This window comes from Amblyomma maculatum, chromosome 8 (genome assembly GCF_055883805.1).
Source record: "Amblyomma maculatum isolate TAMU_Amacu chromosome 8, ASM5588380v1, whole genome shotgun sequence".
NCBI lineage: Eukaryota > Metazoa > Arthropoda > Arachnida > Ixodida > Ixodidae > Amblyomma > Amblyomma maculatum.
In genome coordinates this window covers 15,528,091-15,542,322 of record NC_139351.1, presented here as the reverse complement: position 1 = coordinate 15,542,322, position 14,232 = coordinate 15,528,091, and the positions used below count along the sequence as shown (strand labels likewise).

General features: G+C 44.7%; 1 protein-coding gene across 1 annotated transcript; it reads left to right on the top strand.

Moving 5' to 3' along the window:
• The first annotated feature begins 1,150 nt into the window (after nt 1–1,150).
• Nucleotides 1,151–2,008, top strand: LOC146180602 (uncharacterized). Its single transcript, XM_084577813.1, has one exon. It carries the CDS (start codon nt 1,151–1,153, stop codon nt 2,006–2,008), a length of 858 nt encoding a protein of 285 aa, XP_084433939.1.
• Nucleotides 2,009–14,232: the final 12,224 nt, after the last annotated feature.

Below are 14,232 nucleotides of genomic sequence, written 5' to 3'. Positions count from 1 at the left end.
GCCCGTGCTGGTAGCTGTTTGCGACGTTATCTAGATTGTTCTGTGCAGCCTTTAAATTGAGCGTTGCCGAGTGTGACGGGCATTCTTTGTTCGACGATCGACGAGCACGTTTGTTTCTATCGCCGCCGCTGAGTTGCTTAGTTCTTTTGCGGGCGCAAGTCAGCCCAAATAAAGAGTTTCTTTACTGCAATCATCGACCCTCTTCATTTGTGTCGTCGACCTCGTCACCACTACGTGACAATATTGCGTTCTTCGGTGCATGTTTCTACCCACACATTCATCAGCACAGTATCGCAAGGTGCCACTGATGCATGCAAAAGACAACGCGACATGCATATCAATCTCCACTTGCTCCCAAGTCCTACAAAAATGCATTTTATGGCCTGTAGCGAGGCCGGATGTCAAACCAAAAGTCCAGAGTTTGAAGCTCATGTAAAATAAAACGTTCCTTTTTGCGAAATCGGCTGAATCTATCTTATGATGTAACTTAATAAATTAAGTTACATCATAAGATACATCCAGCAAACTTTGAATTACCTCACTACGCCTAATCGCCGAACCAATATTGCGTGCGTAGTATGGCATCACGCAGCCGTCAATAGACCAAAATTTTTACTACTCCAACTACGCCTATTCTGCAACGCGCAATCTTGATATTATATTGGGGAAGAACGAAGAGCGCTAAACTCAAATTCGACGCAGTTTGAATTAGGAGCCACAGGTATTAGCACACGCCGTAAGTTGGCATCGCAATGTCATCATAGCCTTTACTTGGATTGTAGGTGGGCTCTGCGGCTGTGCCTCCGCACGGGCCGCTAATCCGCTTATGTTCGCCATGCAGGTCATTGTCCAAATCGTCACGTTTGTTCTTGTGCCAGCCTGGACGGCAGGGACATCTGGCTACACAGCAGTCATCCGGACGCCCCATCAAGAAAGCGAACTTGGTGCACTACACCTAGTCGCCACCGACAATTGGAAACCCCCGGCAGCGCCACCTGTGGAACGCTGGACCAACGAAACTACCTCCGCAGCACCATCGTCACCGACAGCACCGTACGGCTTGCCTATAAAGGAGCGACAGCCACCTTCGGCACACTGTGGGCTCTGCGGCTGTGCCTCCGCACGGGCCGCTAATCCGCTTATGTTTACCATGCAGGTTGGTGGTCCATATACGCTTTTCACTAATAAAACTAGTAATTATTGCCTGGTACAGCTGCTGAGCCCGCAGTGTTGCTTTTGTCTTGCCGCCGAATGTGTCGATGTCATTCGCGCTTTACTAGTGCTGTCGGGTGATGTAGAAACCAACCCGGGACCAGGTGGCCTTGATGCAGTTTTGAGTGAACTACAAAAGTTGTCCGCCGGACAATCACAACTTATCACTGAAATACATGACCTCAAAAATCAACTAGTAGCAACAGATAAAACAATATCTGCTCTAAGCAATCGAATCGCTGATCTTGAAACCAAATGTGAATGTCTTAACACCCTGCGAACAGAAGTAGAAACCCTTCAATCCAACACAGATAGAATGACTTTGCAGCTTTCTGAGTTAGATACACATCTCGATGATCTCGAGAACCGCTCGAGAAGAAATAACTTAGTGTTCTATGGGCTTCCTGACCCAAATGATAAAGAATCTTACGAGCAATCAGAAAAAAATATCATTCAGCACTGCCTTGACAGCCTCAATCTGATAATCCAGCCTAAAGACATAGAGCGCGCACACCGCCTTGGCCGCCACAGCACAGACCGCCAGAGACCAATAATAGTGAAATTGTCATCTTTCAAAACAAAAGGAATCATACTCTCCAAAGGCCCTAAGCTTAAAGACACTGATTTTAGTATTGGAGAAGATTTTTCTCGACCCGTTCGAAATGCACGGAAGCACCTTGTGGCTTTTGCTAAAGCTAAGTCTGGACCATTTTCCCTCCGATACAAAAAGCTACACATGGGACCCAAACGGTTTATTTTCGACCAAGGTTCACAATCAGTTAAAGAAATCACATAGGAATCCTTTCGCCGTCGGAAAGCGCGCAAGCAGCCGCGGACTAGCCTTCGAGATAACCTTTCCTTATCCATAATCTACACTAATGCTCGCAGTTTCCTTCCAAAGCGCGAGGCCTTGTCGAATCTCTTTATCTTCCGGCAGCAACGTATTAATCCTAACGGAAACATGGCTAACAAGCGACATCAGTGATAATGAAGTTTTAGATGACTTACCCGATTTTACTGTGTACCGTAAAGATTGTCAAGGCACACGTGGAGGAGGTGTGCTTATTGCCATTAACAACCAAATAGCATGTTCCGTTGTTAACATAACTTCAGATCTGGAAATATTATGGTTAAAATGCAACGCTCCACCGCAAACCGTTCTGCTTGGCGTGTGCTACAGGGCCCCTAACAGCAATCCCGGTTTTGCACCTAAACTAAACGATGTTCTGGTCCAAATCACTACGAAACACCCCAATGCTCAACTGCTTCTCTTTGGAGACTTTAACTTCCCGAGTATAAATTGGAAAAACGTAGGTCCATTAACAGCTGGTAACCCTGAAGCAAGAAACTTTGTAGATGTTTGCTTAAATTTCAACTTCAGGCAAATGGTGCTTGAACCGACTCGGGTTACCCAAGGATCTTCAAACATCCTGGATTTAACACTAACCAACAGCCCTGAAAGCTTATCCTCGATTACTTACTTGCGTGAAATCAGTGATCATAGAGTTATTCATTCCACGTTCAAATTCTCGCCCGCATCCCGCCAAACGTTCAAGAAAACCATCCGCCTGTACGACAAAGGAAACTACCAAGCAATCAACAACGAAGCTTTTCTGCCCTGTTTTCAATCCACGTTTCATCTCCGGTCTCTTACTGATAACTGGTCACTTTTCAAAAACAAGATAAACGAACTAACAAACAAATTTATTCCCTGTATCAGCTTTCGCGCAAACCGCCAGAAGCAGTGGTTCTCACACAATCTGAAAAGATTAGAAAGAAGAAAAAGACGACTTTATAGTACAGCAAAACGGAACTCAAGTGCTGAAGCATGGGAACGGTACCACGCAGCTGAGGACTCTTATTATGCTGCAGTTTGCTCCGCCAAACGTGCTTTTTTTCACAATGACCTACCAAATATCCTAAAAAACAACCCCAGGAGGTTTTGGGAAATAATAAACCCGCAAGCAACGTGCCCCACCGCTCTTACAAATGCCGCGGGCGAGGAAGCCACTGATGACGAATGTGCTGACATATTTAACCGTGCGTTTGTTTCCGTCTTCACAGATGAAACTGATTCCTCATTGCCTACCCCGCCTAGCGTATCATTACCAGCAATGTCACCCATCGAAATTACTGTGCAAGGCATCATAAACCATATTGACAGAATTAAACTTTCATCAGCCGCAGGAGTGGACGAAATAAACTCTAAAGTGCTTAAAAACACGAAACACACCTCAGCCATTTATCTTTCATTGTTGTTTTCTCAATCGCTTTCAACAGGAACCCTACCGGCCGACTGGAAGGTGGGGAGGGTCATTCCGGCCTACAAGTCAGGTACAAAGGACTCTCCACTAAATTATCGCCCCATCTCCTTAACAAGCGTACCTTGTAAAATCATGGAACACGTCATCTATTCTCACGTAATAAATTTTCTAGATTGCCACAACTTCCTTCATCCGGCTCAACATGGGTTTCGCAAGGGTCTCTCCTGCGAAACCCAATTGGCAATTTTCACTTTTGACTTGCATAGTAACCTTGACCGCAACCTGCAGACCGATGCATTATTCTTAGATTTCGCAAAGGCATTTAACAAAGTACCACACCAACGCCTATTACTAAAGCTTGCCCTTTTAAATTTAAACCCCAATGTTCTAGAGTGGATTAAAGAATTCCTTGCTAACCGATCTCAGTTCGTTTCTATTAACAATCACAGCTCAGGCACCCTGCCTGTAACATCCGGCGTTCCGCAGGGATCTGTGCTCGGCCCGCTTTTGTTCTTAATTTACATTAATGATTTGGCACTACAAGTATCATGTAATATTCGCATTTTCGCCGATGACTGTGTAATTTATCGTACCGTTACTAACATTTGTGATCAAATGGCCCTTCAGAATGACCTTACCTGTGTCCATGAATGGTGTAACAACTGGTTAATGACGCTAAACGCCAAAAAATGCAAACTCGTCTGATTCCTACGTCATCACAACCCCCTTATGTTTTCCTATACAGTTGCTAATTCACCCATAGAAAGCATTCAATCCTTCAAGTGCCTCGGTGTAACCCTGTCTAGCGATCTTTCCTGGCGAACACACATCACCACAATCATATCCTCTGCCAACAGATCTCTAGGTTTCCTAAAACGTCATCTTCGTCATGCACCGCAGCACGTTAAACTTCTGGCTTATAAAACACTTATCAGACCTAAACTTGAGTACGCTAGTCCCATCTGGAACCCTCACCAAATGTACCTAACAAATGCACTTGAATCAGTCCAAAACCGCGCCATCCGCTTCGTTCATTCTGCATATTCGTATACCATCAGCGTTTCATCCCTGAAGAATATTTCCGGTCTCGAAAGCCTCGAAGCTCGCCGCCGCATCGCGAGCCTTTGTTTACTCCATAAGTTGTACCACAGCACTCTGAATCAAACACCTTACATTACTCATCCGACCCGCATATCTCACCGCACCGCACATCCGTTTCAGATTGCCCGGCCCCTATCTCGTACTGCAACTTTTTCAGGTTCCTTTTTCCCCCGCACTGCTGTGGACTGGAATGCCCTCCCCACCAACGTCGCCACTATCATGTGCCCATCTTCTTTTTTACATGCTATAACTACTTTTATCGTAAGGCAATGACATGTATTTATTATTGTTGTATATATTAACCCACCCCTTATGTAATACCCCCGGAAGGGGGCCTTTAAGGTGAATAAAGTGAAGTGAAGTGAAGTAGGGCCAAGTAAAGCAACATAAGACATCCTGCAAAACACTAGAACGCGTCTCATATTTTTGCAATCGTTCCCGAGTTGCTTTGTACTGAAATGAACAAAATCTCTCACAAGTGACTGTTAAAGGAGGGAACCAAATGTCCTGGTAATTTTTTGCAGCATTCTTTTATGGTTATTTTGCAGCTACACCTGAGACAACCCACCGCTTTCACCACTCTTGTCCACGTGACGCTCGAACTTACATCTAGGCTTCTAGTACTGCAGCATAGAGCTTAACGATGAAGCGCTTAGGCATCGGTGACCTGTGCTTCGAGAAAACATAGGCGTCTTTAGTCTAGTGCAGCCGTTTACAGAGTTGCCTTGTTTATGTTGTAAAAGGCGCACTTCGGCCACATTCGTAAAAAGTTCGTTTGAAAAATAGGTACTGATCTGGAGGAGGTGTCTATTCTACTCTAGGGACTTATTTTAACAGCTTGTAAATGCAGCTTTGCCACAATAAGGGTTCTTGTGCAATAGAGTACCCTTTAAAGGAGAGAACAGATAGTCCTGGTAATATATTTTTTTTTTTGCAGCGTTCATTTATGGTTATTTTGCAGCTACGCCTGAGACAACCCACAACTTCAACCACTCTCGTCCACGTGGCCCTCGAACTTACATCTAGGCTTCTTGTACTGCACCGTAGAGCTTAACGATGAAGCGCCTAGGCGTCGGTGACTTGTGCTTCGAGAAACCATAGGCGTGTTTGGTCTAGTGCACCCGTTGAGTGGGCGTAGCGGGACCAGCGTAGGCATGTGGTCTCAAAAGCTTCTCTTCTGCTTTGTGCAGGTTTTTTTACCCAGTTCTGCCGCATCAACGACTGCAGTAAATGGATCAGCAATCGACACGTGTTTTCTGGCTGCACCGTCACCTTTGGAGCCTCTTCTTTTTGATTGTCCATTCCCGCGTGACATCAAGCTTGGAACGCCACCTAGCCACCACGTGACCTTGTCCGAATCGCCTTTAAAAGAACGTCAACAGGAATTTGTCTTCAGTGGGCGCGGCGGAACCAGCGTAGGCATGTGGTCTCCCAAGCTTCTCTTCTGCTTGTGCAGGTTAGTACCGATTACTGTTCTGTTAAAAGTGATTGCCGCTGTCTTCTGGTCCTGCCGTGCCCACAGCAGTTCGTTGAAATTGCCTACAATGCTTTTTGTATGTGCAAACTGCTCCTATGTGGAGACGTTGAAACTAATCCCGGTCCGGATACTAATGAAATGCTGAAAGAATTACTTGAAGGGCAAAAAGGCCTAGCCACTGAAGTGAGAGCTTTGAGAAAGCAACAGAGCAATATTGAAAAACTCATGAATGATACTAGACTAAGGTTTACAGCCTTGCAGAAGCACACAAACAGGATTGACACTCTAGAACAAACAATATATGAACTCTAGGCGAAAATAACTGATTTAGAAGACAGGAGCCGCCGCTCAAACCTTATTGTTTTTAGAGTAAAAGAGGAACCCGGGGAATCTAAGGCTGACTTGAAAAAGAAGGTTCTAACTGAAGTTTTTGCAGAAAAGCTTAAGGTATCTTGCAGTTCTGTGGGCAGAATACACAGGCTGGCCAAAAAGGCAACAAACCGCCCTGTAATTGTGTTCTTCCAGGGCTATAACGAAAAGCAAGAACTCTTTAAAAACTGCAATAAACTAAAGGCAGTAATATTTCAATACAGAACGATTATTCACGAAACACACTTAGGAAGCGTAAATTACTGTGGGACAGCGCAAAAACAGAAAGGGATGAAGGGAAAAAAAGTTACCTTAATAAATGACAAGCTGCGAATCGAAGAAATGCTTTACACCTGGGATGACAGCGATAACAGCAGAGTTCAACTCGGTGACAAAAACAGTTATCAAAGCAAAGACTGACTTTCACAACCTCGTGTTTGGGAATTTCGCTTACTTAATATTAATGCACGTAGTGTTGTAAATAAATCGGAGGCTTTGGGGGCTATCTTGTTGATTCACAATCCACACGCAGTAGTTATAACCGAGACTTGGCTGCGAGATGATATTGATGATGAAACTGTTTCCCCCCGCTCTTATGAAGTTTTTCGCCGTGATAGAGCAACACGTGGAGGGGGAGTTGCGGTCCTGGTGAATCAAAACACATAGGCACACACGTTGCAGCATAGCTAACCATGAAAGTGTGACTTTAAAACTGTCGTACGGCAGTAGATCGTTCGTGCTTTTTGCTGTATACAGACCATCTGATTCACCACCTCAATATTTATGTGATCTGGCCGATCACATGTCTAAATTTCGCCGTGATAAAATATTCCTTGTCGGTGATTTTAATCTCCCAAATATTGACTGGAATAGTCCCTTCCTCAGTACAAACAATGACATAAATGCTTCATACATGTGTGAAATTATGCTGATTCATAATTTGCAGCAGGGAGTTAAGCACCCAACGCGCATACACGGTGAAGCTGCATCTATTCTCGACCTCGTATTTCTCAGCCAAGGAACAGAACGTTTCACTGTATCAGTTGAAACTGGGTTATCTGATCACTGCATGGGGGTTTTTACTTGTCCCATTCAACAAAATGTCGATAGTGAACCAGCAAAATTATTTCCGTGAAAAACTTCTCCAGAGCTAATGATGAAAGTGTGTTAGATTACTTCAGCTTACGCCTTGACATGTTTCGAGGAACTAATGTTGATGAACACTGGAAGAAATTTAAAGAAATCTGTACGTACTGCATTGATAACTACATTCCTAATAGAACAAAGAAAACGTGTAAAAAAACTCCTTGGATCACGCGAGAAATAATACATTTGAAAAGAAAAATCAAACGACTGAAGCGTTGGGGTGCCTGTCGAAACATAGTTAAAATACATCAGGCTAACTTCACAAGCGCTTTGCGGCAGGCTAAACAAAATTACTTTCAGTATAGCCTGCCAAATTTCCTTCGTGACTCACCACATAAATTCTGGAAATTTTTATCGAAAAAGAAAAAAACAATTACGCGCATATCATGTCAAGGTGTGCAGCTTGCTGATAAATCGCAAATCTCTGAGGCATTCAATAAGTATTTTCAGAGTGTGTTTTCCCATCATGGTTTATTTGTTCAACACAGTACCATGTCTCCCAACTCGACCCCCGACATTGTTTCTTCATGTGGCGTATTCTCCATGCTACTCAACCTCAAAACTAAAGCGTCCGCTGGACCTGACGGGATACCGAATATTTTTTTGCGCCGTTATGCAGAAGCCATCACAGAGTTCCTGGTTGTTATTTTCCGCAAATCGTTTGAAACAGGAAGCATTCCTTCCGACTGGAGGAAAGCGCGGATTGTGCCCGTGCTGAAAAAGGATGATCCTGCCTTGATTATTATCGTCCCATATCAATAACTTCCACATGTTGCAAACTTGCTGAGCATATAGCTAACTACATAACTACATTTCTAAATGATAACAAGGAGCTTACCCCCCATCAGCACGGGTTTCGAAAAGGCTTTTCCGCTGTCTTTCAGCTAACTTCTGTCATTAATACTTTTGCAAGTGTACTAAATAGGGCTGGTCAAATGGATGTCATTTTTTTAGACTTCAGCAAAGCCTTTGATGTTATTTCTCATGCCAAACAAATTTACAAACTTGAACTTATTGGTCTTCCTAATTTCATAATTCGTTGGATTTCCTCATACCTTTCTCACCGCACACAATTTGTTTGTAATGATGATTGCTATTCAAACCACCTGTCGGTCACTTCAGGCGTCCCACAGGGAAGCGTCCTCGGACCTCTCCTCTTTTTGATATATATCAATGACATTACTAACGTTATAACTACCCCTGTTCAAATTAGATTATTTGCAGATGACTGCGTTTTATTTCCCCAAATTACTTGCCAAGATGATCAAGTTTTACTAAACTCCAATCTTCAGAACATACATACATGGTGTAATAAATGGGACATGAAGCTTAATTTAGAGAAAACGGTATACATGAAGATAACTAACAAAAAGGCTTCCTTCTCATTTCCTTACAATATTTCATCTCACCTTCTGACCGAAGTCAGCGAGTACAAGTATCTAGGAGTTACAATAACGAAAAACCTTAGCTGGAATAAACATGTATCAAACGTATGCTCCTCAGCCTTTCGTAAACTCTGCTTTCATAGACATAAACTAAAACTTGCCCCACCTGAACTTAAAAAATTAACCTACTTTTCAATAATAAGGCCATCACTAGAATATGCATGCACCGTTTGGGATCCCCTCCTCCAGGCGTCGCACTTTCTGGGGCTTGGGGGTCGTTGGTAGGCTTGGCGGGCGGGGGCCAAGGGGCGGTTTTCAGGAACAGGGCGGTAACGGCGAGGGCTCGGAAAGTCGTCACGTCGGGGCGCAGGGCGACGTAATGCACCAGCGTAGTTTATCGCTGTTGCCTCTTGTGCTGGAACAGTCGCAGCTGTCGCTTCAGGAACGCCCAGCGCCTGCTGGACTTCTTCACGGATGACTTTCGCGAGCGTCGCCACCTGGGGTTGCGATGATGGCATCAGTCGGCGGAGCTCCTCTCGCAAGATCTCCCGGATGAGGTCCCGAAGGTTCTCTCCGCTTGGAGATGCGCTGGGGTAGTGGCTTCAGTAGTCCGGCTGAAGTGGTCGCTCGTAGTGGCGCATCCGGGTGTCCAACGTCTTCTCGATGGTAGACGCTTCTGTTTCAAATTTCGCCACAGTTCTCGGCGGATTTCGCACAAGACCCGCAAAGAGCGACTCTTTAACGCCTCGCAATAAAAGTTTGACTCGCTCACCTCCGGTCATATTAGGGTCGGCGCGGCGAAAGTGGCGCTTCATCTCCTCAACGTACGCTAGGACAGGCTCGTTAGGGAGTTGAAGTCTTGACTGAAGGAGGGCCTGGGCTCTTTCCTTTCGGACGGCGCTTGAAAAGGCAGTCAGAAACGCTTCCTTGAAAGTCTCCCAATCCTTAAAAGTTGCCTCATGATTTTCGAACCAAACTCGGGCATGTCCTTGAAGAACAAAGTAGACTGCCTAAGTTTCGCGGCGTCGTTCCAGCCGTTGAATTCTGCCACACGATCGAAAAGGTCCATCCAGTCTCCCGCATCTTCATCCGGTCGTCCATGGAAGCAGGGGGGCTCACGCGGCTGGACGAAAACAACCGGTGCTGTAGGCTGGGCCATTGTCAGCGTCGATGCCTTCCGAGATCGAATGGGGTCAGGCAGCAGACAGTGTTCGGGTTGTAGGCCTTGAAACGGGCGGCTGGCTCGGTGACCTGTAGGTTGGTCGCCCAGGGCGACAGGAATAGGGCTGAGGTCTTCACTAGAAGGACCAAGGGCAGCACCTCCACCAGATGTCAGGTAGTGGTGACGAGGTCGACGACACAAATGAAGGGTCAATGATTGCACTAAAGAAACTCTTTATTTGGGCTGACTTGCGCCCGCAAAAGAACTAAGCAACTCGGCGGCGGCGATAGAAACAAACGCGCTCGTCGGTCGTCGAACAAAGAATCCCGTCACACACGGCAACGCTCAATTTAAAGGTGCACAGAACAATCTAGATAACGTCGCAAACAGCTACCAGCACGGGCTGGAACATTGTGGAAAGACACCCGAGTTGCCGGAGCCTTCGAGACAGATCTCGGTGCATCTTGCGCTACAACAAAACTGATAAAGGTGTGACTCGCGACATCGAGCGTTAACAAACAAAGATTGCGGAACTGATACGCGGTCCAGAATCAGAGTGATAAGCCTGTATGCCGGTGGCTGTTAAAAAACAACAAATACTGTTTTGAAGGTTTCGCGGCAATATCATCTATGTAATCATTATGGCCTTAATTAAACTAAAGTTAACGCCACTTTTTCCAAACTTGCCCAGTAGGAAAAAAGTACGGAACATTCTTTGTTGTCACAGCAATATTTATGTCCGGTTTTTTTAAACTGAAAATCATACTGTGACAACATACATTTATGCAGTAACGTCATCATTTTGTGTTGTTACAGCAGAAAAGTACTACACACGTACCGACTACAAAAACGTACCGCTGAAACAACTATAGAGAAGTATAACAGAACATAAGAAAAGTTCTGCGTTGACAGAAGTGCGGAAACTTTTATCGTACCTTTGACATGGTTCTGTCGTTTCTCTTCGACTAAGAGAAAAAAAAATGGATTCCTGTCCTCAGAACGCCTGTTTTGCAACAAATGTTCTGAGTCTACGTTGTGCCTGAGGAGCTGATACTCACAAAAAATAAAGATCAAAAAACAGCTCGGCTACTTGGGACAAACAGAGAGGAGAATAACGGACAAGCGCTGACTAACAACTGAAGTTTATTCGAAAAAAGCACAGGTAATATACACTTTTTTTCTCAAGAACCAGGACGCATGCGCTCCCAAACAAGCATCAGTCTAATCATGGGAATCTAAATATACAATCTCAGTGTCATGCAGAAGCACCGATGGCGTGCTCACGCAACTATCCCATTTTCTATGGATGTGATAGGCTTCCGATAACTCCCTGGTTAGTTGATCCTTATGCCTGTAGATTACATTAGTGTTGTTAAAAAGAGGTGTGCATAGCTTTTTATCAGGATATCTCGGATCATTATTTAAAGGGCAGTCCCTGTAGTGCAGGGCAAGGTTCGAAGATGGGGCATTTTTCAAAAATGCCCTATGTTGGCGTAGACGGGTGTTGATACATTTACCTCTTTGGCCAATATACCTCTTTCCGCAAGAAAATTCAATGTCATACACCACGCCTTCAGCATATGGTACGAACTTAACCTGGTGATTTATTTTACTTGACCTCCTCTCGCTTATTTTTTGTTGATCCTTCATTCTTCTGTCCACTATGGCACATATCTTGGCAAATTTTGGGGGGGCTGAAAATACTACATCAACATCATATCTTGATCCTATGTTCCTTAACCTATGCGACAACCGGTGTACGTACGGGATGACTGCGTACTTCTTTCTACTGCCCTGCTCCTGTGGCTGAGAGCTATCTACCGACTTTAGTTTTCTTAAATTTTTTTTTACAGGCAAGCGAGATTACCTGATCCGGATATGCCGCCAATCTTAATCTGTCAATCTGCTGTCCAAAACTAGTAATCATTTCATGCTCACACGATTTTGAAAGGGCAGACACTAAGCACGCGACAGCTATACCACATTTTACCAATTTTGAGTGGGCTGATTTGTAACTAAGTAACGGTTTCTCCGAGCGCTGCCGAAAAGCCCAGCATACATGATCTAACTTTAATACTAACCTTAAATCTAAAAATTGCAACTGCTTGGCGCTCGGTACCTCGAAAGTAAACTTCAAACCCTGCCCGCAACTATCAAAGACCCTCAAAATTTCACCAACCTGCTCCATTAAGTCCCCCTGCACAAAAATCAAATAATCATCAACATACCTAAAAACCTGTTTTACACCTTCCCCCAAGCTACTTGTTATTGCCCTATCCACATAGCAAAGAAAAATATTACTTAGTATGGGTGCTACTTTTGAACCAATGCACACCCCCGCTTTTTGAGCATACAGTTCACCCTCCCATTCCACAAAAGTCGACTGCAAATAAAACATTAACAGTTCCAAAAAAGATTCAACAGACACCCCACAAGCCGAAATAAACTCTTCTTCATCATTATCACTCGTTATACAATTTCTAACATACTGCAGGAGCCTATCCTGAGGAAGAGAATAAAACAAATCTTGGACGTCAATGCTGAACATTCCACTTGAACCAGGGTTATGACACTGCAAATACTCTACAATCGCCACTGAATTAGAAACCAAAAAAGGGTCATCAACTACAAGCGTGTCCAAACATTTCTGCAAGAAACCCGATAAGGAGTGTTGCCAGGAGGCGCGTTCCGTAACTATGCATCTGAAAGGAATTCCCGGCTTGTGGGGTTTGGCAGAAAAGAAAATTTCTAAACAGTTTCTCTCTGACTTGTTAACAGACTCCCGAAGGCGTTCCAAATTCATTAATTCCTGCAATAACCTCAAAGCTTCACTCTTTTGCCTATTAATGTTAAGTCGGACTTTTTTAAAGTTTTTTGCGACGGCAGCCCCTGCTTTTTCAGTGAAAATATTCCCTGGCACAACAACAAAATGACCTTTCTTATCGGAAACCAATAGCCTCAAATCCTCAGATGACATGAAATTCACCAGCGGGGCAAAGCTGTACCCCTTCACATGCCCCCCCTCAGTCCCCTTCATAGCCTCCACACAATCAACCATGCACCTCGGCTGCTCCTCTTTTTTGGCCTGGCGAGACACAGACCTTCCAAGCGACAACTTCTCTTCCTTGCCAAGGGTGGGCTGCACACAAAACTTCGGGCAAAACAGGTAAATGTATCAACACCCGTCTACGCCAACATAGGGCATTTTTGAAAAATGCCCCATCTTCGAACCTTGCCCTGCACTACAGGGACTGCCCTTTAAATAATGATCCGAGATATCCTGATAAAAAACTATGCATACCTCTTTTTAACAACACTAATGTAATCTACAGGCATAAGGATCAACTAACCAGGGAGTTATCGGAAGCCTATCACATCCATAGAAAAGGGGATAGTTGCGTGAGCACGCCATCGGTGCTTCTGCATGACACTGAGATTGTATATTTAGATTCCCATGATTAGACTGATGCTTGTTTGGGAGCGCATGCGTCCTGGTTCTTGAGAAAAACAGTGTATATTACCTGTGCTTTTTTCGAATAAACTTCAGTTGTTAGTCAGCGCTCGTACGTTATTCTCCTCTCTGTTTGTCCCAAGTAGCCGCGCTGTTTTTTGATCTTGCAATGCACCAACTAGCTCAGATTTCCGTTCTTCACGAAGAATAGTAGCAAGTGCTTCAGTTACATTTTAAACGGGATGTATATGCAATATCGAAATGCTTATCCTTTTGGTTACAGACGTTTGAGAGGCCCCGCCGGGGTGGCGGAGAGATTACAGAGCTCGATTACTGTGCCCAAGAAAGCGGGATCGAATCCCGGCCTCGGCGGCTGCGTTTCGATGGAGGCGAAACAGAGTGGCGTCCGTGTGCTGTGCGATGTCAGTGCACGTTAAAGAACACCAGGTGGTCGAAATATCCGGAGCCCTCCACTACGGCGTCTCTCATAGCCTGAGTCGCTTTGGGACGTTAAACCCCACAAACCAATCAACAGACGTTTGAGAGAAGGGGCGGGAAGGCAGGAAGTTTTACTTCGAATATTTTCACGTCAGGATTATGGGGGAGGTGAGTTATTTTTGGTTCTCTAGAATACGCCGGTATTTGTATACAAACTTGGATTCGTA